Genomic DNA, 23744 nt, shown 5'->3' on the forward strand with positions numbered 1-23744 from the left:
TTTGTTTATTTGTAGCATAAGCAAATGATGCATATCTGAAAGAAGCAGACCAAATTTGTAGCCTCTGCCCAGTTCCTTAGCTGGGCTTCCTCTCCCCTTCCTCATGGCCTATGCTGCCTTTATCTTGACATTGTATTTTGTTTTTCTTTTGCCTTCTGGGATACTAAAACAATAAAGACAAATGATTTACCCTAAAGTATCTTATTATGGATGTTCCACAATTTTTGTAAACCCACACTTGCAAAACAACCCAGCTTTTCATAATCTAACCCACTGGCCTTGGGCAGTCTCCTAGCAGGGTCCTGTGCTATTTTATACAAGCTACTCGAGCATCTGTGGATTTTGGTAGCCATGTAGGGTCCTAGAACCAAAACCCTGCAGATAGCAAGGGACGACTATAGTCCCCTTTTAGACAGAAAAACACACATTAGTTTGTTAAAGAGAGCCATCATTTAGCGTATATCATAACACCATTATCCCATCGTGTTAAAATTTTGAACCCCACATTTATGATAGATCATGTCTCTGTTGAAAACTGAAGTCACCTTCAAAACATAACCCATTTAATATTTTTCACTGTAGCCTGTTTGTGATGTTAAACATGCCCATAAATTGTCTGATACTCTTCCTCTCGAGATGGAGCTTAATTCCTTCCCCTTGAGTGTGGGCTGGACTAGGTAACTCACTCCAACAAAGAATATATATGGAAATGATAGTGTCTCTATTCTAAAACTAAGTTATACAAGGTCTTGCAGCTTCCCCCTTTCTCTATTTTGGATCTTGCTGTGGAGTAAGCCCAGGGACATGCTGTGAAGAGGCTCAAGCTATCTGCAGGTTTTGGTTCTAGGACCCTTCATGGATATCAAAATCCGCAGGTGCCCAAGTCCCTTATATAAAATAGCATAGGAGACTGCCCAAAGCCAGTGGGCGGGTTTATGAAAAGCTGGGTTGTTTTGCAAGTATGGGTTTACAAAAATTCACATCACATGAACACACAGTTATTGTACTAGTCCAACAGACCTTTAAATCGTAAAGCTGTTTAAGGAGTTTGCCTTTTGACAAAAATGGCATAATTTTAATGAAACAGACTACGTTAGCAGTATTTGAGACATGACTTTAAGGTCAATAAAACCCTCAACTTACTCTTCAGCAGGCAGGCCAATTAACAACAACTTGTCAGATTCTTTCCAATAAGCCACATGAGTTTGTTTCCCATTTAAAAGAAGGGACGAGCTAAGAAAAAATAAAGTTAGAATATCTTTAAATGTTTTAAGATTATAAAGTCATTCAGAAAAGACTGCATATGGTATGATTTAAGAACTGCATGCCTAACAAGCACATTTCTTGGCATATCCCTAACTGCCACACAGAAAAGATAATCGCACAACAAAAATATATTCTGAAGTAATTTTTAAAAACCTCACAAAAACTCAAACAAAAGTATACCCATAACAGTAATAAAATAAATAAATAAATAAGAAAGCTTCCATCCCAGTGTGTTAATTTAATATATCAGGTTTGATGCCTGCGCATGAACTTGCTTTACTAAAGAGATTACAAAAAAAGGAAGATATGGTCCCAGCTTATAAGGTGATATTCAATATGGGACACAGCTACATAAACAAATAAAGAAAATGTAAGTCAGATTTAAACATGTTCCTTAAGGACACTGTTAGAGTGATGTCATTTTTACCAGAAGATGGAAAAAGAAAAGTTAAAGCCTAGAAAATCCAACTTGACATTTTATTAGTATTTTAGGCCTCTTAAAATTTGAGATAAACTATTTTTGTAAAGTCAAAGATTGTTGAAATATTAAGGAAGAAAATAGCTTATACTTCAGAGACTTATTGTATGAAAGAAAAACCAATCCCAAAACAAAACTTAAAAGCTGTTGAGCCTCCTCTTCCCATAAGTTAACTATGGCATCTCAAAGTCAGGGCTGGTTAAGTCGGTGTAGAATGGTATACTCTGTTGTATAATTGACTATATGATGTATTTAATTTTTCCAAAAATTATTTGATATCAGTCATGCTTATCCATCACTGAAAAAATTTGCACAGACGATATTGCATTCTAAATATGCCTCCTAAAGTATATTCTGTATTTTTCTATCACTGTTGCAAGAAGCATAAGAAAAATAAGCACTTAGTCATTCTTACCAACCACAAAGTATTACCCACCCAGCAAGTTAACAATCAAGATAAAATCATGAAAAAGCCAAAACTCATCATAATACCATGCTTAAGAGATACCACCTTCATAAAATAAGTTCTAAAGTATAGGTCACTGGTCCAACTTTGTGATTTGGAGTGTACCAGAACACCCAGATCTACAGCCATATTGAGAACCGATACTTTAAAAAGATGACTGGTAGAAATAACTTAGGTGAGAAGCAAAGTATGCAGATATAGCTACATTATGGATACTAATATATTTGTATAATAGATATTTCTATTAGCATTTTGTCAGAATCAAGGTAAAGAACTTGAAAGAAAAATAATTAAAGCTAAGTAAAAATTATTACCTAGTAACTTGTGTCCCAGTTACATTTTCCAGCATGTCACACAGCGTGAGAAATATCCCTCTCACACTTTTAAGTTTCTGAGATGCATCAGACACTGGGTAATGATAAAGAATTTCTTGCTGTTAAATGAAAACAAAGAAACAAAAATGATCACACTCCTCAAATTTTCCAGTCATTATTTTTTTGTCATGGAAAGTTCAGTTTGTATTAAAAAAAAGAACAACAATAAAAAGAATCTTTTCAGTTTCAGTAGTAGTTTTACTCAAACATAAGAAGAGATATATGCTTAGAATTTTAACGCAGTTGAAAATATAAGTTAGAGACTGTCAAAATTGGTCATGATGTCAAAATATATACTGAATAGGACACTAATTAGTTGTAATAATTTCAAACAATGTTTTAAACTTTAATCCCCTTTACAATAAATTCTAACATGAATATTTTATTATATTTCATTATACAAATATTTTTACACATATGGTATCTGTGTAGATATCATATGTAACTTTTAGGAGTCCTTAAATTTAATTACTTTCATACTGACTTTAAAAGGATCATCTTTGTCATTTTTGGTGAATTTGTTAAATTATTAAATCTTTATTTAACCCCAAAACAATACTGAAATTAAAAAGTGAGAACACAAAACTGCATTAGAGTAATGCAGATAGGAAGAAAGAAACATTATAATATTATAAATTTTGAAAGGGTTTTCCTACCACAAATTAATCTAAATGAAGTCTTTAAAAAACAGCACATTTTAAATTATGTAAAATACTAGATCTATAGGATAAATCTCAGAATGCTTACCACTTTTCAATTTTCAAGAGGAGCCTGTTCCTAGGAAACATGAAGTTTTAACAAAATAACAAATTTCAAAATCAGGATGTGCACTGTGCTAGAACTTTTACCAAAGGGATGAATCATTCTGGACCTCACTTTTTTGCTGTTACTTAAAGCAACATGACATTTTTCTTACAAGGCAAATAAAAAGCAGGCAAAATACAAATTTCCAGATAGAATCCTTGGAGAATTCAGAGTAGTTTCCACTAATACTGTTTAATGGCAATATGCATAAATATTAATAGAGCCACTATTGAAAGCCCAAACTCTTAAAATATTATCAGATATTTTCCTTGGTTCTCTCTCTAAGACTGTTCTACTTCTTGCTTTGGTCTCTTTTTACAAGAAGTAATTATGTGACATGGTATGTATATCTTGGCAACTTTTACATTAGGACAAATATAAATAATGACAAACTATACACATTTGCTTTTTGTGCTTATTAATAAACAAATTCAATATATGCAAATTGCTATGGAATGTGTTGGCCATACACTCTGCCTAACAACTCAAATCTTCTTGCAGTATTTTTAGTGTAAAAACAGTTAAACACTTTATCTCTAGAAATTAAGTCAAACATCAGTTAAGATCTTCTATTATGTCTACTTATACATTTAAAACTTTGCTAGTCAATAAATGTATTGTATGTAGCCAAATAACAAATACCACTTTAAACAAATAACCATATTTCCTTTGATTCATTTTGTGAAATTTCCAAATATCTAATTCAAAGAAAACAAGCTTTTCTTAGATATGTAACTCACAGGAAAACAAAATGACCCTATGACATCTTATTGTAAGATAAGTCATACCAGTAAAGAAAGGTCCTTTGAGAAAACCTCTATGCCAACTGCTGCAGAACCAGTCTGGAAAACCTCACTGTTAACGCGCCGGCAAGCTCTACAATTCCTAACCAATTTAATTAGCTGTATTTTTAAGCACTTGCTAGCAGCATGCATTTGCAGGACCTCCCACTCTATTCAATGAGAATAAAAAGCCTCTCTTGATCACAGTGTTGATACAGGACTGTCAACAGACTGAGAAACATCTACACACTTTCCCATGGAAAGAAAGGCAAGGATGACAAAAGGCCTCAGCAGCATCCTACTCTCAGATAACCTAGAAAGAGGCAGAGTGCTACCATCCCAGAAACTTAGTGTGTGTTTTACACAATAAATGGTTAAACTTCTCATTTGTTTTAAAGATATAAAGGACTAATCATACATGCAAGAAATTAGAATGATTAACTCTAGGTCTCTAGGCATTTCAGAACAGAGAAAATAATAAAAATATGTATAAGTAAATCCCTTCTTTTCCTTTTGAATCAGTGACTAAATTTTGATATATGAAGAAAGCAACCCAGGGAAATACACCCCTTGTGTAAAATGGCTTTGGCACTGAGAATACAGACTGCAAAGATTTCAAAAGCAAAGAAATGCAAATTAGGTAAAACCTAATTTTAGATCCCACTTCTGCTCCAAGCATTATGGTAAACTAGATGCTGTAAGCGACTCCTGTGTTATAAAACAACTAGATCCATGACCAAAACATACTTGTTTGAACTGCTGGGTATGTAAGAAGTAGAGGGTTTCCAAGGACACCCTCTCCATACCCTTCCACACCCCCTTCCCCACCACTGCAAAGCAAGCTGGGGCCTCAGCTGGGAGTGGGGAGTGGTGGGCAGAAAGGCAGAGGCAGGGCTGTCCTGAGGGCTGATGCCTACCATATTTGATCAGGACACTGAGCACTGGACTAGCAGCTCAGTAGATGAGCTAAGCCTAAGACCAGTGTGTTACACCTAGATCCTCGAGTAAACCCCAGGCCAGTGGCAGAAGCAGAAGCAGCAAATTCTCTCTGAAGGAACACATTCCCACTTTAGAACGTTAGGACTCCCAAAGATAAAATCAAGCAGCAAGTTTCATCAATGATCTCCAAGGACGTAAGAAGACAAGTCACCACAGTCAGAGTCCCTTCAGGACTTAGAGATAGTGGGATGGGTAGATTCAGAGCAGAGAGCTCTGTATGAAATGCTTAGAGAAATAAAGTATGGAATCACTAAGATGAGCAAGCAACAGGAGACTACCAGGGACAGCACTGTAGATCTATAAGCCTATAGTTAGAAAATTTTCAGAAACTCCTAAAAATAAAACTGTAAATATTAAACACAATGGAGAGGTTAAAAAACACTATGGACATAGCAGAAGCTATAACGAAGAAAGAAAATAAAAGACATATCTTACAGAGGAATGACAGTAGATTTAACAGCAATTATGGAAGTCTGAAGACAAAGGAATACTATCTTCAAACAGATTAGAGAAAAAAATCACTTTTTACCTGGCTGGCATAAGCAATACCATGTCTTGACCCCATCTTCTTCCCGGCCACACAGGAAGACTACATTTCCTACCTCCTTGTATCAGGAGAGAGCATATAACTAGTTCTAGGCACTGGCACATGAGCAGAAGTGATGTTGCTGCTTTGAAGCCAGGCCTCTGAAATATGCCAGACGTTACGGCACGCTTCCACTCTTCTCACATTGGCCAACTGGATGCAGCAGATGACTGGGAAGCTCTTGGGAAGAATGGAACCACTAGAGGAAGGGCTTGGATCACAGAGCCACACAGACAGGAACATTTACATTGAAATGAGAAATAAACTTCCATTATGTTATCACTGAGACAAGAGGGTTGCTTATTATAGCGACTGGCCTATTCTGACTAATACAAAGTAGAATTATAAAACTACCTTTCAGGAGGGGTGAAAAACACATCAACAGATAAATAACAAAAACAATTTATCAGGAACAGACTTTCACTAAGAAGAAATTTCTAACATATATGTTTTAGGAAGAAGAAAAAAATACCATGTAAGGACAGTCTAAGATGTAAGAAAGAATGGTGAGTAAAGAAATTGCTAAGCATATATGTAAATTTAAAGAAGGTTCATCTCTGAAATATGTAATTTTATAATATATGATTTATATATTTTCATAAAGTATAAAATATAATAATTATTAGTAATAATAGTATAATTGTGCTAATTTGTGGAATGAAAAAAAATGATGGCACTAAGACATTGATGACAATAAAATGTAGGTGAAGAGGGGATGATTGAAATTAAGGCATACTAAAGCTTTGAATTACTTTGAAAAGCGGTGCAGATAGTGTTTAACTTTAGAATCTTGCAAGACAAATGTGATAAAAATTTAAGAGGAATCACACATAAAAAGAGAACAAGAATAATAATGATACAAGCAACCCAAAATAGGTAAGGAAATATCATAGAAGCCTGGCCAGTGTGGCTCAGTGGTTGAGTGTCCACCTATGAACCAGGAGGTCACGGTTTGATTCCCAGTCAGGGCACATGCCAGGGTTGTGGGCTCGATCCCCAGTAGAGGGTGTGCAGGAGGCAGCTGATCAATGATTCTCTCTCATCAGTGATGTTTCTCTCTCTCTCCCCCTTCCTCTCTGAAATCAATATATATTTCCAAATATGTATTCTGGAAAACCAGTTCAAACAGGATTTTTAAAGAAGACAGCAGAAACAAATTCAAGTATTTCACTAATCTCTACAAATGGACTCACTGAGCTTGTCAGTTACAATTTACTGCAATTAGACGAAGCAAGAGACATACCAAAACATATGAAGACAGAATGACTGAGAACGGTGCTTATTCTTCGCTCGGAAGACTATGCAAGGTCCATCTGTTTTCCCTGCACTTTTGAGAAGACTCACCTCCTCCTTTGAGGTCTCGGAGTCCAGCTCTAGTGTGAGATACATAACCACGTGAGGGGTGTTTGGCACATTCTGCTGGCTACCTTCCGTCTCTTCTCCCCAGAGAAGTTTGACTAAATCACCTTCTGTTTTCGATTGTGCATTTTTCTGTCTCGGTTGAGTCGTTTCCTTTTTCACAGCATATGCATTTTCTAATGTCAGCTTCACCTTTAAAAATTAAAACAACGCGTTGATGTTTCAACAAGGGAAAATCAGCGGCAGCTTTCGCAAAGGAGGCTCTGTACCTGCACATACACTCAGGTGCACACAACATGCAGAGACATCTTCCTACAGCACGGGCTCCCCGGTTCCTAGCCCGGTGTCCAGCACACAGTAATACAAATATTTATTGAGCAAGAATGTATAATTCTCTGTTCAAAATTTCATTTGTTTAAACTTAATAATTGTATTGTAAGTATTGACACCAAAAACAAGAAATGACACCAAAAACAAAAATTAGTGTGATCTGATAGTGTAATAAAGACTAATACCACATTATGAGCACTGACTCCTCTGGGGAAAATAAAGGAGATTCGGGATTAAAAGCAACCTCCAGCTCTGGCTAGTGTGAATCAGTGGTTAGAATGTCGGCCTGTGCACCGAAGGGTCGCAGGTTCCATTGTTGGTCCTGGGCAAGTATGGGAGGCAACCAATATGTCTCTTTCACATTAATCTCTCTCTCTCTCTCTCCATCCCTCCCTCTCTTCTACTTTCTCTAAAAATCAATGGAAAAAATATCCTCTGGTGAGGCTTAACAAAAAAACAAAACAAAAAAAGCAACCTCCAGAATTAGCGCTCCTTTCAAGTGAGGTGAGGTTCAAATGTTCTCTCAGACATTCTTTGGGGTCCTTTAAAGGCTCAGGAGAGCAAAGAACAATCAACGTGCTGGATCTTGGATCATGGCCTAAATAAGATCATCTATCAGTTTTATCATGCAGTTTTCATTTCATGGCCTGATGTCCAACCAGTTTTGTAAGCGTCCAGGACATGGCCTTTTTCCAGACGTTGAAAGGAGCTTCCACTCCTCAATTACCTTTCCTTGACAAAGGAGCTAAGTGTCTAGATGCCCGCTGGCCAAAGATAACTCACTCATTTTAAAGCATCAGTGTGTATCTTGACTAAAAGAAGTTAAAGAATATTTAAATACCGGATTTGTACACTGGTGGGTCCTTTGGCCTGACCTGCGGGGATCTGGTTGAAACCCGCTCTCCCACATCCCCTGAGGGGTCCCGGATTGCGAGAGGGTGGTTCTCGGGTGACACACTCTGGAATCGGGCTCCCTCCTCTCTGGTTCCGGGTGTGTCACCTGAGAACCACAGCTGCCAAGTCACCACAGCTCAGCAGCTCTTGCATTGAGCGTCTGCCCCCTGGTGGTCAGTGCATGTCATAGCTACTGGTCAGAGTGTCTGCTCCCTGGTGGTCATTGTGCATCATAGTTACTAGTGGGACAGTTACTTAGGCTTTTATATATACAGACTAGAGGCCCAGTGCATGAATTCGTGTACCAGTGGGGTCCCTTGGCCTGGCCTGCAGGATCAGGCTGAAACCGGCTCTCCAACATCCCCTGAGGGGTCCCAGATTGTGAGAGAGCGCAGGCCAGGCCTAGGGACCCCACCAGTGCACAACTGGAACTGGGGAGGGACACGGGAGGTTGGCCAGCTGAGGAGGGACCGTGGGAGGGCTCCAGGGCATGTCCTGCCCGTCTCGCTCAATCCCCATCGCCCGGACCCCAGCAGTAAGCTAACCTACCAGTAGGAGCATCTGCCCCTTGGTGGTCAGTGCACGTCATAGCGACTGGTCAACCGGTTGACTATCTGCCCCCTGGTGGTCAGTGCACATAATAGCAAGTGGTTGAGTGGCCTTAGCATATCAGCAGCATATTACACTTTGATTGGTTGAAACGACGACCGGACACTTAGCATATTAGGCTTTTATTATATAGGATACTTAGTTTTATGTAGCAGGGACATCATCATAAGCTAGAGAGGCACAAAATATTCCTATTTAAAACTGACCAGACTATCGATGAGTAAAGCGAACATTCTAAGTGTAATAATCCATAACATTTTAACATTAAACACTAACATACAATGATTATTTTAAAATTAGATTACATTTTAAAAGTAAAAAAATAAATTCATGCTTATTAAGAAAAATGTCTGCTCAATATGTGAATATTAAGTTTATTGTATACTTTAAAAAATTACACTGTATAACTTAGATATAGACAATTTTTATTTGTCAAGCATACCTCAGGAAAGCTGGGGGGGAAGAAGTCTGCTCAATATTTAAAAACAGATCAAATTGTTTGTATATAGTAAATTGCATTTAGGGATAAAATATCTAAAAACTATTATCAAGACAGTAGTAATCCCTATTTTTAGAAATGTATTATAAGAGGTACTATTTTCAAGTCCAACTTTAAATATATGATAAATACTAACACATTAGGAACTCTTTTTAATAATGAGCTTTATTTTTATATTTTTATTAAAAATGTGAAGCATGTTATTTTAAAAAATTCATTCATAATCCCACCAGCCCATCCAACAACTGTTTGCATTATACTATAAAATAAATAAATCTGCCCCAATGACTAAAACCTTCCAAAAGAAAAATATCTAGGTGTCTTCTTTTTTGTTGGCAATGAGCGACTATGACTGTGTTAAATTTTGCTATCTGTAGCTATCTGTGGCATTTCAGGGGCACTCAGTTATCTTTGTCTACATAAAGTCAATTAAGTCACATAAGTATCTTTTCTAAAATAAGTCTCAGAGTTTATTTTAGTAACAAGTAGAAAAGAAAAGAGTCATGAAGTCTAAATTCATCAATATGTATACATTCAGAATAAAGATAAACTAGGTCACAATTAGCAGTAATCTGTATAGAGAGCAGGAGGGGAGAAATCCCTCATGAAATTTTTCTGAGGCCTGGTGATATCTTTCTTTACAAAACATTTAATATCATTCCAAATGGAAAAGATCAAACTTTATTAAATTTTTTGTTTTCTGTAAATCTGATATTGAGAAATGGACCCTTGATATTAGAACACTGTATCAAAAAAGGCTGAGTATAAAATTAGCATATCTGGGGGAGAGATATTAAGCAAACTAAACAAAAATATAAAAAAATTACAGATCCTACATGGGAACAATCAAAATTTATCTAATGGAACTTAATATACGGTTAAGGTAAGGAAGAGTTGAAGAGACATTGTTTTAGGAATGATCTTAGAAGGATATGAAAAACAGTGTTTGGTATGAGGTTTTGACCTAAACAAGCAACATGTAAACATTATATGGCCTAAAAAACTATTTTATGAGGGTGGCATCTGTTCCAGTGGGTAATGCTCTCAATATCTGTATGCAAGAATAAAAATATAAACATGAAATCCTTGAGTAAGGATCTGATGAAGCGAATGGCCTGGGGGTCTGGAGGTTCTTTTATCTGAGTTTGAGAATTTAGGAGTATCCAAAACAGAATATATGGGAGCCTTTGATGATGTTCCTTGGAAATGCAAGAAATTTAGAATTTGGGGAAATTCTGAAGCACAGAATTTGTGACAAACTAGATGGGAGCTTTGAAGACTGTTCCCCTGGACACTGGGTTTGGGGGAGGAGTGGTTAGGAGGGGGAGGAAGCTGGTTGCAAGAGCAGGAGATGAGTGACATCCTAGGGAAGCAGGCATCACAGAGACAGGCCACATGGGCTGGAGCGTCTGTGAGAGCTGTACATCTTTTCTAGCTGAGATTCTTGTGGGTGGAGAGGTCAACTAGGGCGTGATTCCCCAGAAATGACAAAAGGAAATGACTTAAAATAACAATTCACCAATTTTACTTTAGGCAGCAACAGCAACCTAAAATTTAAGGCTGGTTTGCTATGCTTCATGAAGAACAAGATACTTGAAAACCAACGTTATGTTATACTTGGCACACACCAGCACTTTTTTCCTGTGGTACACAGACCTTTCCCCTTACCATGACAAAAACTTAAACCAACACACACCACAGAACCATCCATTAAAATTCTTTAAGGAATGATTTTAGCCAGCATTCTTCCGATTTAAGTAAAGTTGGCTCTATATTTCAAAAATAATTATACTTTAGCAAGACTTTTTGAAAAAGCTTACATGTTAAGTAGCTATAAATGTCAGGAAATCTGGTTGCCTTGATGAAATAATAAAGGGTGAGATAGATAAGCAAGTGAAGAGTTAAGAGTTAGCTATTTTTAAAAAGGGGGTTGATATATGTAAATATGAGGATATTATGTTTTATGGGAAAAAACTTTTATTCAGAAACATTTAATATAAGGTAGTTTATATGAAGCTTCTCATAAAAAAAGATTCCTGTTGTTCTTTCATAGACATTCACCTATGACACATTTCATGGTTCCTCATTTCCTGTCACCCTCAAAACTGTTTCTGATTGGCACAATTTGCCCATCCTTCCTTTCCTCCTTCTCTCCCAGTTCAGGAGAGGATGTGTCTTTCCTCAGGTCTAGGGACGTGTTCACTGTAACTCCTCACTTCCCAAATCTTGTTGCTTTAATGATCCCCTCTCTCTACTTTTTTTTAAAATTAAATCTTTATTGTTCAGATTATTACATTTGTTCCTCTTTTTCCCCCCATAACTCCCCTCCTCCCAGTTCCCACCCCACCCTCCGCCCTCACTCCCCACCCACTGTCCTCATCCATAGGTGCACGATTTTTGTCCAGTCTCTTCCCCCATCCCCGACATCCCTTTCCCCCCCAAGAACAGTCAGTCCATTCCCTTTCTATGTCCCTGATTCTATTATAATCAACAGTTCATTCTGTTCATCAGATTATTTATTCACTTGATTTTTAGATTCACTTGTTGATAGATGCATATTTGTTGTTCATAATTTGTATCTTTACCTTTTTCTTCTTTTTCCTCTTCTTAAAGTATACCTTTCAGCATTTCATATAATACTGGTTTGGTGGTGATGTACTCCTTTAGCTTTTCCTTATCTGTGAAGCTCTTTATCTGACCTTCAATTCTGAATGACAGCTTTGCTGGATAAAGTAATCTTGGTTGTAGGTTCTTGGTATTCATCACTTTGAATATTTCTTGCCACTCCCTTCTGGCCTGCAAAGTTTCTGTTGAGAAATCAGCTGACAGTTGTATGGGTATTCCCTTGTAGGTAACTGAGTTTCTTTCTCTTGCTGCTTTTAAGATTCTCTCTTTATCTTTTGCTCTTGGCATTTTAATTATGATGTGTCTTGGTGTGGTCCTCTTTGGATTCCTTTTGTTTGGGGTTCTCTGCGCTTTCTGGACTTGTAAGTCTATTTCTTTCACCAGGTAGGGGAAGTTTTCTGTCATTATTTCTTCAAATAGGTTTTCAATATCTTGCTCTCTCTCATCTTCTGGCACCCCTATAATTCGGATGTTGGTACGCCTGAAGCTATCCCAGAGGCTCCTTACACTATCTTTGTATTTTCGGATTCTTTTTTCATTTTGCTTTTCCAGTTGGGTGTTTTTTGCTTCTTCGCATTTCAAATCATTGACTTGATTCTTGCGCTCCTCTGGTCTGCTGTTGGGAGTCTGTATAATATTCTTTATTTCAGTCAGTGTATGCTTAATTTCTAGTTGGTCCTTTTTCTATATCCAGCAGCCTGCTTTCCTCTAGTTCTGTCATTTGTGTCCTGTTTCTTTGTCTCGGCATTTTTTATGCTTTGCTGTGTCGATAGAGTGGCTTCCTGTGCAAAGTGTCCCAATTACCTGAGGTAGACACTTTTGGTGCACCCCTTTGTGGTCTTTGTGCGCAGTCTTGTTGTAGTTAAGCCTTGATTGTTGTAGGTAACACTGGGAGGGTTTGACCTCCAGGCCAATTGGCTGTGAGAATCAGCTGTGTCTGCAGTGGGAGAACTTCTGTCCTGGATCTCTAGGGCGGCGCTAATCTAGCCTCTGCCTGAGGCTAACCAGCAAATGCCTCTGTGCAAGGCTTGAGCGGGGCGGGTCCCAGGGAATTAACAGGGTGGGTGGAGCAAGCAGTTATGGCTGCTCTCAGTCCCATCCCCAGAGGCTCTGCCTCTCAGTGTCCCGGTAATCACTGCAAGCCCCTCAGAGAGAAAGCTGCCCTCGAGTTCCGGCCAATGCCAGACAGTCCCGCTTCTCCTGTTTGAGTCTGGGTCCCCAAAGACTCGCCCGGAACTGGAGCCCAGAGCCTGAGACTCCTTCCTGATTGAAACAGACAACCGCGCCCTCAGCCGCCAGCCCGCTCCGCACGCACCTTTGTAATTTACTTCAGCACTGCACCTCCTCTGAGTCTCGGTATGCTTTTCTCTTTCCTTCTAGTTGTAGAATTTCCCCTCAGCCAGCCTTCCTGTGGTTCTGGGTGATGTCCGTTCCGTCTTTTAGTTGTATTTTTGAAGTGGTTGTGCGAGGCAGCAATCTCCGGTGTTTACCTATGCCGCCATCTTGGTTTCTCCTCCCCCTCTCTCTACTTCTATCTCCAACTCACACCATTTAACAAGCAAACTCTCTCCTCCTTGGTCCTGTTCTCTTGGGCAATCTCACTGAATTACTGAATACAAAACCTGGAAGGCATCTTGGACTCCTCTCTGTCCTGCAGGAAGTACTGTCCTCCCACATGACTTCAATCTAATCTCCTCCTCTTCCATATCTCCAGCCAATGCCTCCCCTCCGGTCTTAATCACCTCTCTTTTGGACCACTCTGAAGCTGACCACCTGGTTTCCCAACCCCCATTCCCATCCAGAACGATACATTCCTAAAAGGCAAATCTGCTAAACTTCTAGCACTTTCATTTTACATTTCTAAAGATAGATAAATTTATATAGAGATAAAGTGGGAGGAAGGGAGAGAGAGAAAGAGTTTTAAGAGAAGGCAGTGAACATAGAGAATTTTTTTTTTTTTTTAAGAAAACAAGGTATTTCCATCATGGGTTCTATTGTGTCAGAGTCTCAAGTTAGATGCAGATAAGATTCTGATTTATCAGGGATTCTGCTCATCCCCATCAATCCCAAAACTGCTTCACGCTCTCACTCACCTAACAGAGTCTCTAACCTACCTGAAGCACATCATCCTCCCTAGCCCTCAAAAGAGAGAAAGAGAATTCCTAATGCTAACAAGAGCAGAGTATTCATAAATATGAGGTATATTACTTTCAAAATACATCTAATGACCTGAAAATGTCATCTCTGACACAGAATATCAGTGCTTTGGGTAGCAAAATAACATTATGAAAGAGTTTTATTTTTTACCTATAATGAATGGAAGGTAATTCATTACTTAGCTAAACAAAAATTCAGGAATAAGGCTAAACTAGATAACAGAAAAATCAAGAAAATAGTATGGTTTAAAATAAATAAGTAAGTAAATAAATAAATAAATAATAAAAAGCACAGGAAAAACTTGATAGCAATAATGACTATGGTAAGTCAGAGAAGAGAAAGTTCCAGGACTGTTTAGAATGACTTTTCCAGGAACGGGAGTTCCATCAGCACATAGGGTAGTTATAATGGCAGACTGTTCATTGCATATGTTTTTATTATTGTTCTTCTTCCTCCTTTACTGAGGATGAGTTTCACTTGTGGATATGATTCTCTCTTTTAAGAACAATCTCCAAAAGCTAAAAATGTTAACAAGATCTAAAATATTTTAAATACCCAAGTATGTAAGAACTCCTCCATTATACACGATAATTTCCAGAATCTTAAAACAAACAGAAAATAGCACAAGATGCACTCATCTTATGTTAATTCATCATAGCCCCCAGACAAAGAACGTCCATACCTGCATAGGCCCAGGAATGCAGGACAGAACTCTCTCTATGTTCTCAGAGGTCACATCAACATCGTTCACAGCAACAAGGACATCACCTGAGAAAAGAATAACAATAAAAAGATAGTCGTGGGAATATCCCCAAACCAAAAAGACCTAGAATTGGAACATTAAAAACCACCAATTCTGACCTCTTTAAAGTACAGTGGGAAATATGGTCCAGACATTCAAGGGCTTGTCCAAGGCGAAAAAGCTCACTAGTGGCAGAGCTAATCTTCCATTCCACTCTTTCTTAAAGTACAATACAGACCAACATTGTACTGCGACTGAATACAACCCATGAATATTATAGAGATGAATATTCTCATTTTTTATACCATTGGGAGAATTATGTAAAGCCAAAGGCCAAATGGAAATCTGCAGCATAAACCAAGTATTGCACTTAACAAAACTGAATCTAACCACTTATACACAGTGAAAATATTCAGCTGAAATTTTAATTAAATACATGTGGTACGTCATAACTCAGTATGCTGTGAATTCACTGTTATTGATCTGTGTCTACACATAGCTCTTTTTTTCAAAGGCCCCACCATATCAGAGCCCATCTCATGTTTGGTAAAAATTTCCTTTGCCGTGGCTTATCTTTAAATGTGTATGTTTATAAATCTGGAGGGATTAATATAATAAAGATCAATCTTAAAATGGAAATTTACATTCAAAACATAATTAAAGGTAATATCAAAACACCAGTAAATTATATAATAGAAATATATACATAAGGTTATTTCTCATCATATTTAAATATATCATTATGAAACTGATCAGTGATTCATATTCATCCATTAATTAATCCAATGAATATTTATTGAGCACCTACTGTGTACCAGGCACTGCAGATAGAGAATTGAATTAAACACACCAAAATCTCTAAACAGAGCTTGATACTCTTTGGGGAAAATGGATAATAAACATATATATGGATAAAATAGTGTTGATAGACAATTTTTCATCGGTCTCCCATGTTTTGTCCATCTTGCAACCCAAGGCACTGAAAGTCTTTGTTCTGGATTATCTTTTCAAAGATGTTTGTATAGAGAACAGCCTAGGATGACGGAGATAGTGTCTCTCTCCAGAGCAAAGGTCAAGTCTGTTCAATGTGCAGTATAATAAGGATAGTGTCTCCCTCAATATCTTATTATTAATAATTGTTCTTTATAGAAGATTCATCTTCCCTAAGGTCAAAGTTCCTCTCCCTTTAATGCAACTCACTATAGGTATGTGTTTAGGTGTCACCTGGCCCTCTTCATGTCACCCTGGGAATGAGGATTGGGGAATAGGTGAAAATGCTGTTCTTTTAGCTACTGTTACTCCTCTCTCTCCCCTCTCTGCTTCCTCCCTTGCTCTCCTTGACCTTCTATCACATGGGGAAAGGGTTAAGTGCAGAGTGAGCAGGTGGGATTCCTTAGGTCATTATGTGATGGTTTTCAATGGCCTGTACTAGGTTCAGAGGCTATTCACTTAACAGCTCTGAAGGTGTGGGCACTGAGTCACTATGATGGTCAATTACTGAAGCACTTTGAGCAACCTGGTAACTTTTCTTAAAAGAACTTGTAAACTAAAATAAACTTCCAACTTCAGTTCAACCTGGGGAAGAAAAAAGCAACATTCCTCCCCCCCCCCCCATTTTTTAAAACAGGAGACAAGTGTACTATATCAAATTATTTATAGCTGCAGTGATTTTTTTTTTAAAGAAAAGGAACAATGAATAATATCAGAGTACTGATGCAAAAGAAACCCACTTCTGGACCATTCTATCCAGGTGTTCTATTGTCCATAAGATGATCAGAACACCTAAATGGTGAACCCATTTAAAACTTGTTCCTTTAAACTCAAACTCCACTGGAAAATGTCCCAAATAACTTTCCCCCCCAAATCCTAATGGACACAGTTCTGCAGCTGAGGGTTTTAGGGAGTGTCACCTGAAAGCATCACACTTAAGAAACCTCTAAAAGTGGGAGACATGTATCATCATAAAATATATGAGAATAAATTTTAGAGCAAGTGTAGTAAAATCTTTTTAAATGTTTAGTAGAAAAATTTCTTTCTATAAGAAAGTGTTACATCTACTTCTTATTCTCCCAGATACTTGTTTTCCTCAAGTTTTTCCGAGCACTTCCGTGAAGGGACTCAGGCTTCCTGGACCTCTCAGCACTGGCAGCCTGAGCTGGGAATTGCACCGCGGCCTCCTGGTTCAGAGATGGGGGCTTAACCACTGAGCAGCACTGGCTGGACTTCCATTCACTCTGGTCTGGGGGTGTGGGTTGGCTATAGGAGTCCAGGAGCTACCAGCTGACTGTCAAACTTGAAGAAAAACCCAGGAATAGAAATCTAAAAAATAAAGTGCAAGTCCTTGGCAGAAGGAACAGCAAAATGGCACCTAAAAAGGCAGCAAAACTTCCAAGACCCCAGCAAAGAAGAATCAGAATAGAGATCTGCTGTCTTGAAAGGAAAGAAGGAAGCCATCAGTCTCACTGTGCTAACCAAGCACGTCAGTCAAAGGAGGGTCCTTCTCCTGTTAGACGAAGGCAGCTATGCCAGCAAGCTCCAACACCCGAGCAGTTTTCAAGATCCTCCGTCCTGTGGGTTACCTCACAGTTCAACCACAGACCGCAGCGTGAAGGGAACTATGACAAATTTCCATCACAGAAGCTCTTTGTGGGATTAGCAAACCCCCTATGACATTGAAATAGTCTGTTCTTTATTCCTAAAATACATAACTTTAAAAACATAGAACATAACCATAACAAAAACTTTTGAAAAAGCAGAGAAAACAATCACCCATACTGTCCCTATACTAACCCAACACTATTAGCACTTGTTGTATTTACACTGACTTCTAATTATTCTCCCTGTACATTTTATTTTTACATAGTGACCTCTGTGCTGCATAACAAATCACCCAAAGACTCGGTAGCTTAAAGCAACAATCACGTTTAACTATGTGCGTACTGATTTATTGTGGTCGTCACTTTGCAATATATACCAATGTCGAATCATTATGATCCCACCTTTTAAGTAAATCACATAGGACCACATAAGCTGTAGTCACAGGCCCACCCAGATTCAGAGGGCTGGGCGGGGAGAGACACACAGACTATAACTCTCTGTGGAACACGGATCAGCATGACATTGTAAGAAGAGAATGTGGGGATCTGGTTGCAACCCTCTGTAACACACACTTGGTACAGGTGCCCTTCCTACTCGGGTCCTCCTTGCAAACCCCTTTCATGGCACTGACCACACTGTGTGAAACTGTCGGCCTATTTCTGGCCCATCTCTTCGACCACAGTATGAGCTCCACAAGAGGAGCATTTGGACCATTAATCTTTGTGGTCCTGGCACCTAGCAGATGCCCAAATAATTTTTTGTCAAGTCAGATTTAGACATGATAAAAATATGTTTTTAAATGTTTTTAAAGTATCAATAGCCGAAACCGGTTTGGCTCAGTGGATAGAGCGTCGGCCTGCGGACTGAAAGGTCCCAGGTTTGATTCCGGTCAAGGGCATGTACCTGGGTTGCGGGCACATCCCCAGTAGGAGATGTGCAGGAGGCAGCTGATCGATGTTTCTCTCTCATCGATGTTTCTAACTCTCTATCTCTCTCCCTTCCTCTCTGTAAAAAATCAATAAAATATATTTTAAAAAAATAAATAAATAAATGTTTTTAAAGTATCAATAAAAGCTCCTTTATTTTAATCTCTTAGGCTAGATCAACTTAAGACTGCCAGCTTCTAGCATTGTTAATACCGTTAAGTTTTCCTAATAACATATTTTCATCTGTGTCTAATTTATTTATTAAGTATTAAAATTACTACTAACTCAAACATTATCGACAACAGCTTAAAATGTATCACTAACACAAAATGCTCACCTTAGTATATATTCAGAAAAATGTGTGGGTTTAATTTTTCCCCCCTCCAAATTGGTGGGATGTTTTATGGCAAGCACCCTTAAAGGGAAATTTATGTACACCACCACTGCTGTTAAACATGCCAAATGAAACAGTTAAAACCATTCCAAGATCTCAGTGCATTCAAGGGCAAACATACAATTTTACAGTTCTTTTATTCATAAAATTATATATTTTTGTCTAATGTTATTGGACGTGTCATTCAACCCTAAATTATCCCTGTACAATCAACTTATTTTCTTTTACTTTTCAGTAAATATAACCAAGATGACCAAGTTATATCATTCAAAACTCAGAAATTAGTTAAGCTGTCCCCTGGCCTAAGCAAGGCACACAAACATCTTCCAGGCACTAAAGCGTTTATTTTCAGAACACCGTGCCTGGCTTAACAATTTCACCACCCTTAACAATTTCACTACTGTCCCAAATATCATCAGGGAGTCCTTAATCTGTTAAGACCCTGGCTATAATTCTGTTTTGATCATGTTCCTCACTGGCATCTTTAATACCGTGTCTCAGCAAACAAGCCCTGATGTTTAGCCACAGCACTTACCAATTAACACCTGACCACTCTTCATGGCTGATCCTCCTGGCAGCAGGCCATGGACCACCAGCCTCTCCCCACCGGCCTGCTTCCCGGTTCTTCTCCAGCTCCACTTGGTCTGATGGATGATCCCAACTAGCACTTCCAGAAGCCTGAGCTGCTCTTTGGCTTTGGTGACTGTTAGCTTTTTGGGGTTTACATAGACAGTCACATCTTTGTACCTCTGCTGAACAATGACTCCTGTTTTCTGATTGGACTGATGCTTTAGAATGGAGACCGGCCCACTCTCATCGCTCTTTTTTTTATTATGGCGCTTGGGTAAAAGTCTTCTGCTTCTTAAAATTTTGGTAAACCGCTTGAGTTTGGGTTCATACTTTTTTCCTTCTTTGTAATCATCCTCTTCAATAATAATCTCATTTTCACTGAACCTGACATGATTCACAACAGGTGTCTCAGGAAGGAGGCTTTCTTCTTCGCCCTCACTCAGTTCCAAATAAAATAGCTCTCCATTTTTCTGCACACTGTCCAGCCATTCAGGCTCAAGGTCACTATGAAAAAAAAAATAGATAGTATAGATAGCAGCCAAACATAAGAAAAAGTTATGCCTGTCTAGCACAGGGGTGCGGGTAGGGGCAGGGAAATGGGAGATAGAAAAGTTATTTGATTATTAGAATCTCATTATTTCTAGTAAGTGAGTACCAAGGATTTTTTTTTTTTGGAGGATGCTTTTTGTAGAGCCTTGAAGAACAGGGGTTGGAGGAGAAATCCAAAAGATATAGTGATTGAAAAGAAAACAAATAAAAAATGAGATGGCCCCCTTCTAGAATCTGAGTTTGTGTTTTTTAAAAAAAGAAATTAAGTTCAGCCCCTGTGTGGTTATTGTTCACATTAGACAATAATTTACATTACTAGTTGATCATGCATTGTATCCACAGATGTAAGCCATTTGGAAATTGTACATAAAAATATCCTATTTGCATAGACATTTTTCAGCATGGCTGTTATGTTAAAATGAAAGCTAAAGACCAGTATTAATAGATGTTATTTATAGAGTAAAATTTCAAAACAGAAACATTCACTTCACCATGAATAAAAATCGTTGCTGAAAACCATTTATAATCATAGTTAATAATGATCACTTCTATAGCCTATAATTTCTGTAAAATCCCTTTTTATGAAAAACTGTAGTAGGAAAAGTAAACCACATATTACATAGTTCATCATGTGATTGTAAATGAACTTTTAACTGGGAAGCAAACCATTGAAAGAAACAAAACTATTGCTATTAAAAATGACTAAAAAACAAAAGATACTTACCTTAAGGTAACACAATTACAAACTCTGCCCTATTCAATGTTATGAACATTTACCTTTCAAACTGCGATTCTTTAAAGCAAAACCGGTTCCAGTGAAAAAACTAAGTAGTGGAGAGAGGCTTTTTAGAAACATGAGCTGTAAAATCCTGGCATGAAAGGGTATAATTTGTGTCCTAATCATTCCATCAGATAGAAGACAGTTTGGTTTTCTGCAGTATTAGCAGCTCTCATTCTTTTTACTTAAAAATCTCTTTTTAAATACTATGAAAATCAATTAAAAAATACACCATTCTGTTTGTTGTTCAACTCTGAAACTAATGACTGCCTTGGTCTGTGGGTGGTAATTAATACAGAATTTTTAACTGTATATGAAGAGGGGAAAAAGGCATAACTAGCCCCAAATATCAAAACTAGTATTTCATTGGCATTTGTTGGTTCCCAGTATGTGGTATCATTTTAGGCCATTAGCACCCACCACTTACTGCAGGTTATTAATCACATATTTGCTGTTCCAACCATCTCTACCTGTACCCTCAGAAATCAGTATTTCACAACCCCAGTCCTGCTCAGAAGGGAGAATCTAAATTTACATTTAAAATGTAAATACCATGATTATACACAATCACTTATGAAGCTACACTATCAATTTAAACAATGAATGAATTTGTTTTATAATCTCAAATCTCACCCTTTAATTTGGCATATTATTTATATTAGAGATATACGACCCAAAAGAAACATTTCTACCTTCTTAAATGTGAAGACAGTTTTATCTTAATCTCTAAAATCTAAATGTGAAACCACTTTTAATTATGATTTTAAGAGCCATGCAGGTGGGGGGAGGGGGGCTTCTGTGAGTGGTATTCAATTGTAAAGCAAATAAACAGTTCCAGGCACTGCAGCAAAATCTAGAACTAAAATGAAGGAAACAGCATTTCCTTCCTTTATCTAGTGGGGAAGAGGAGCTGAGAGAGAATTCATGAAAATACACATGCTATGTACTAGAGAGGAGTCATCAAACTTAGCCAAAGGTTGAGACTGTGGTCAGGGGAAACTTCCTGGTGGATGAGACTCCAGAAGTGAGTTTTGAAAGAATAAGTGACCAGGAAGGGGAGCCTGGGGCGCTGAAGGGGAAGAAAAGAGATTTCCAAAGAGAAGGAATAGCATAAGCAAAAGTCTTGAGCGAGAGTCTCCATGGCCTGTGTGGATAGTCAAAGCTACGCTGTGGTGGCCAGAGTTTAATTTGTGAGATGGGTAGTGACAGGAGTAGTTAAGTGCTAATTTTTTGAAGCCTTTGGACCACGGGAAAGGTCTTGGATTTTGTAGTGTAGGGCATTGGTAAGTTTACCTTTACGTGTTAGATATCCTTGGATATGTCTACTTTGACAAGAAAACAAAAGAAGGATTTGAGGTGGACTCAAGAGATGAAACCAGGTAGAAGGCTTTTTCCATCATCCAGGCAGAGATGATAATGAAGGCAACAGTAGAAAAAATGGAAATAGGAAAAACATTTAAGAAAAGCTTGAAAATCACCAGGACTATGAGATTGATTAGATGAGCGGATGACAGAGAGGAAATGATGAATGTTGACTAGATTTCTAGTTGGTGTCTATACTTTCATGCATCCTTTTATTTTTAAATATATATTTTCATTGATTTCAGAGAGGAAGGGAGAAAGAGAGAGAGAGATAGAAACATCAATGATGAGAGAGAATCATTGATCGGCTGCCCCTGCACACCCAACACTGGGGATGGAACCCGTGACCCAGGCATGTGCCTTGACCTGGAATCAAACCATGACCTCCTGGTTCATAGGTCGATGCTCAACCACTGAGCCTCAGATGCATAGTTTTATGTATACACTAGAGGCCCAGTGCATGAAATTTGTGCAAGGGGCTGGACCCTCGCAGCCTCAGCTTCATCCAGAAGGTAGTCCGGAAGGATGTCTGGTCTAATTAGCATATTATGCTTTTATTATTATAGATATGCATAGACTCATTCTACACAAATGGGGACATAATTACCATACACATCATCTTCCCTTCTTACCTTTCACTGACATAAACAATGTTAAAAATCTATGTTCTTATATAAAAACACATAGGGTTATTTTGTTATTGTTTTTAAAAAGTAGAGCCCAGCCAGTATGGTTCAGTGGTTGAGCATTGACTTATGAACCAAGAGATTACCGGTTCGATTCTGGTCAGGGCACATGCCCGGGTTGCAGGCTCCCCAGTGGGGGGTGTGCAGGAGGCAGCCAATCAATAATTCTCTCTCATCATTGATGTTTCTCTCTCTCTCCCTCTTTCTTCCTCTCTGAAATCAATAAAAATATATCTAAAAATTAATAAAAAGTGGAATCTATATACCTGTGTGTGTGTGTGTGTGTGTGTGTGTGTGTGTGTGTATATATATATATATATTTTTTTTTCATTTATCACTTAACAATACAATTTAGAAACCCTTAATGGCTGCATTAATTGTCCAATTAGAGATGTAACACATTTGGTTATTCACCTACTGATAAGCTTTGTGTTCAGTTCCCTCCCCACAACAATACAGTAACCATCTTTATGCGCATATACAGATCTTTACCCAAAAGAAAAGACCAATTCCCATGTCCAACAACAATGAATACAATCCATTTTCTTAACCTTTAGATGAAAAAAAAAACCACACTTCACTTTAAGACAGTGGTTCTCAACCTTCTGGCCCTTTAAATACAGTTCCTCACGTTGTGACCCAACCATAAAATTATTTTCGTTGCTACTTCATAACTGTAATGTTGCTACTGTTATGAATCGTAGTGTAAATATCTGATATGCACGATGGTCTTAGGCGACCCCTGTGAAAGGGTCGTTCAACTGCCAAAGGGATTGCGACCCACAGGTTGAGAACCACTGCTTTAAGAGGAAGAAGAAATTTTTAAAAAATTATAAGAAGGGAGATTAGCAAGACAAAAAAAAAAAAAGACAGGAAATGAACTTAAGAGACTGCAAAAGAAGGTACTGCAT

At 38.1% G+C, this 23744-nt stretch overlaps 1 protein-coding gene across 3 annotated transcripts in view; it reads right to left on the reverse strand.

Moving 5' to 3' along the window:
* Positions 1–23744, reverse strand: part of INTU (inturned planar cell polarity protein) — a gene marked incomplete at its 5' end in the record, with an annotated part of 65384 nt that overhangs the window by 32101 nt on the left and 9539 nt on the right. For 2 of the 3 annotated variants that reach the window (XM_081093009.1, XM_081093007.1), the window contains 5 exons: positions 1144–1233; positions 2525–2643; positions 7100–7306; positions 14911–14996; positions 19424–19962. In XM_081093009.1, coding sequence (XP_080949135.1) covers positions 1144–1233; positions 2525–2643; positions 7100–7306; positions 14911–14996; positions 19424–19962 — 1041 coding nt within the window. The remainder of the gene's footprint in view (positions 1–1143; positions 1234–2524; positions 2644–7099; positions 7307–14910; positions 14997–19423; positions 19963–23744) is intronic. The other variant, XM_081093008.1, reaches the window with a different exon arrangement.

Source organism: Myotis nattereri (assembly GCF_964212035.1).
Source record: "Myotis nattereri genome assembly, chromosome: 5".
Taxonomy (NCBI): Eukaryota; Metazoa; Chordata; class Mammalia; order Chiroptera; family Vespertilionidae; genus Myotis; species Myotis nattereri.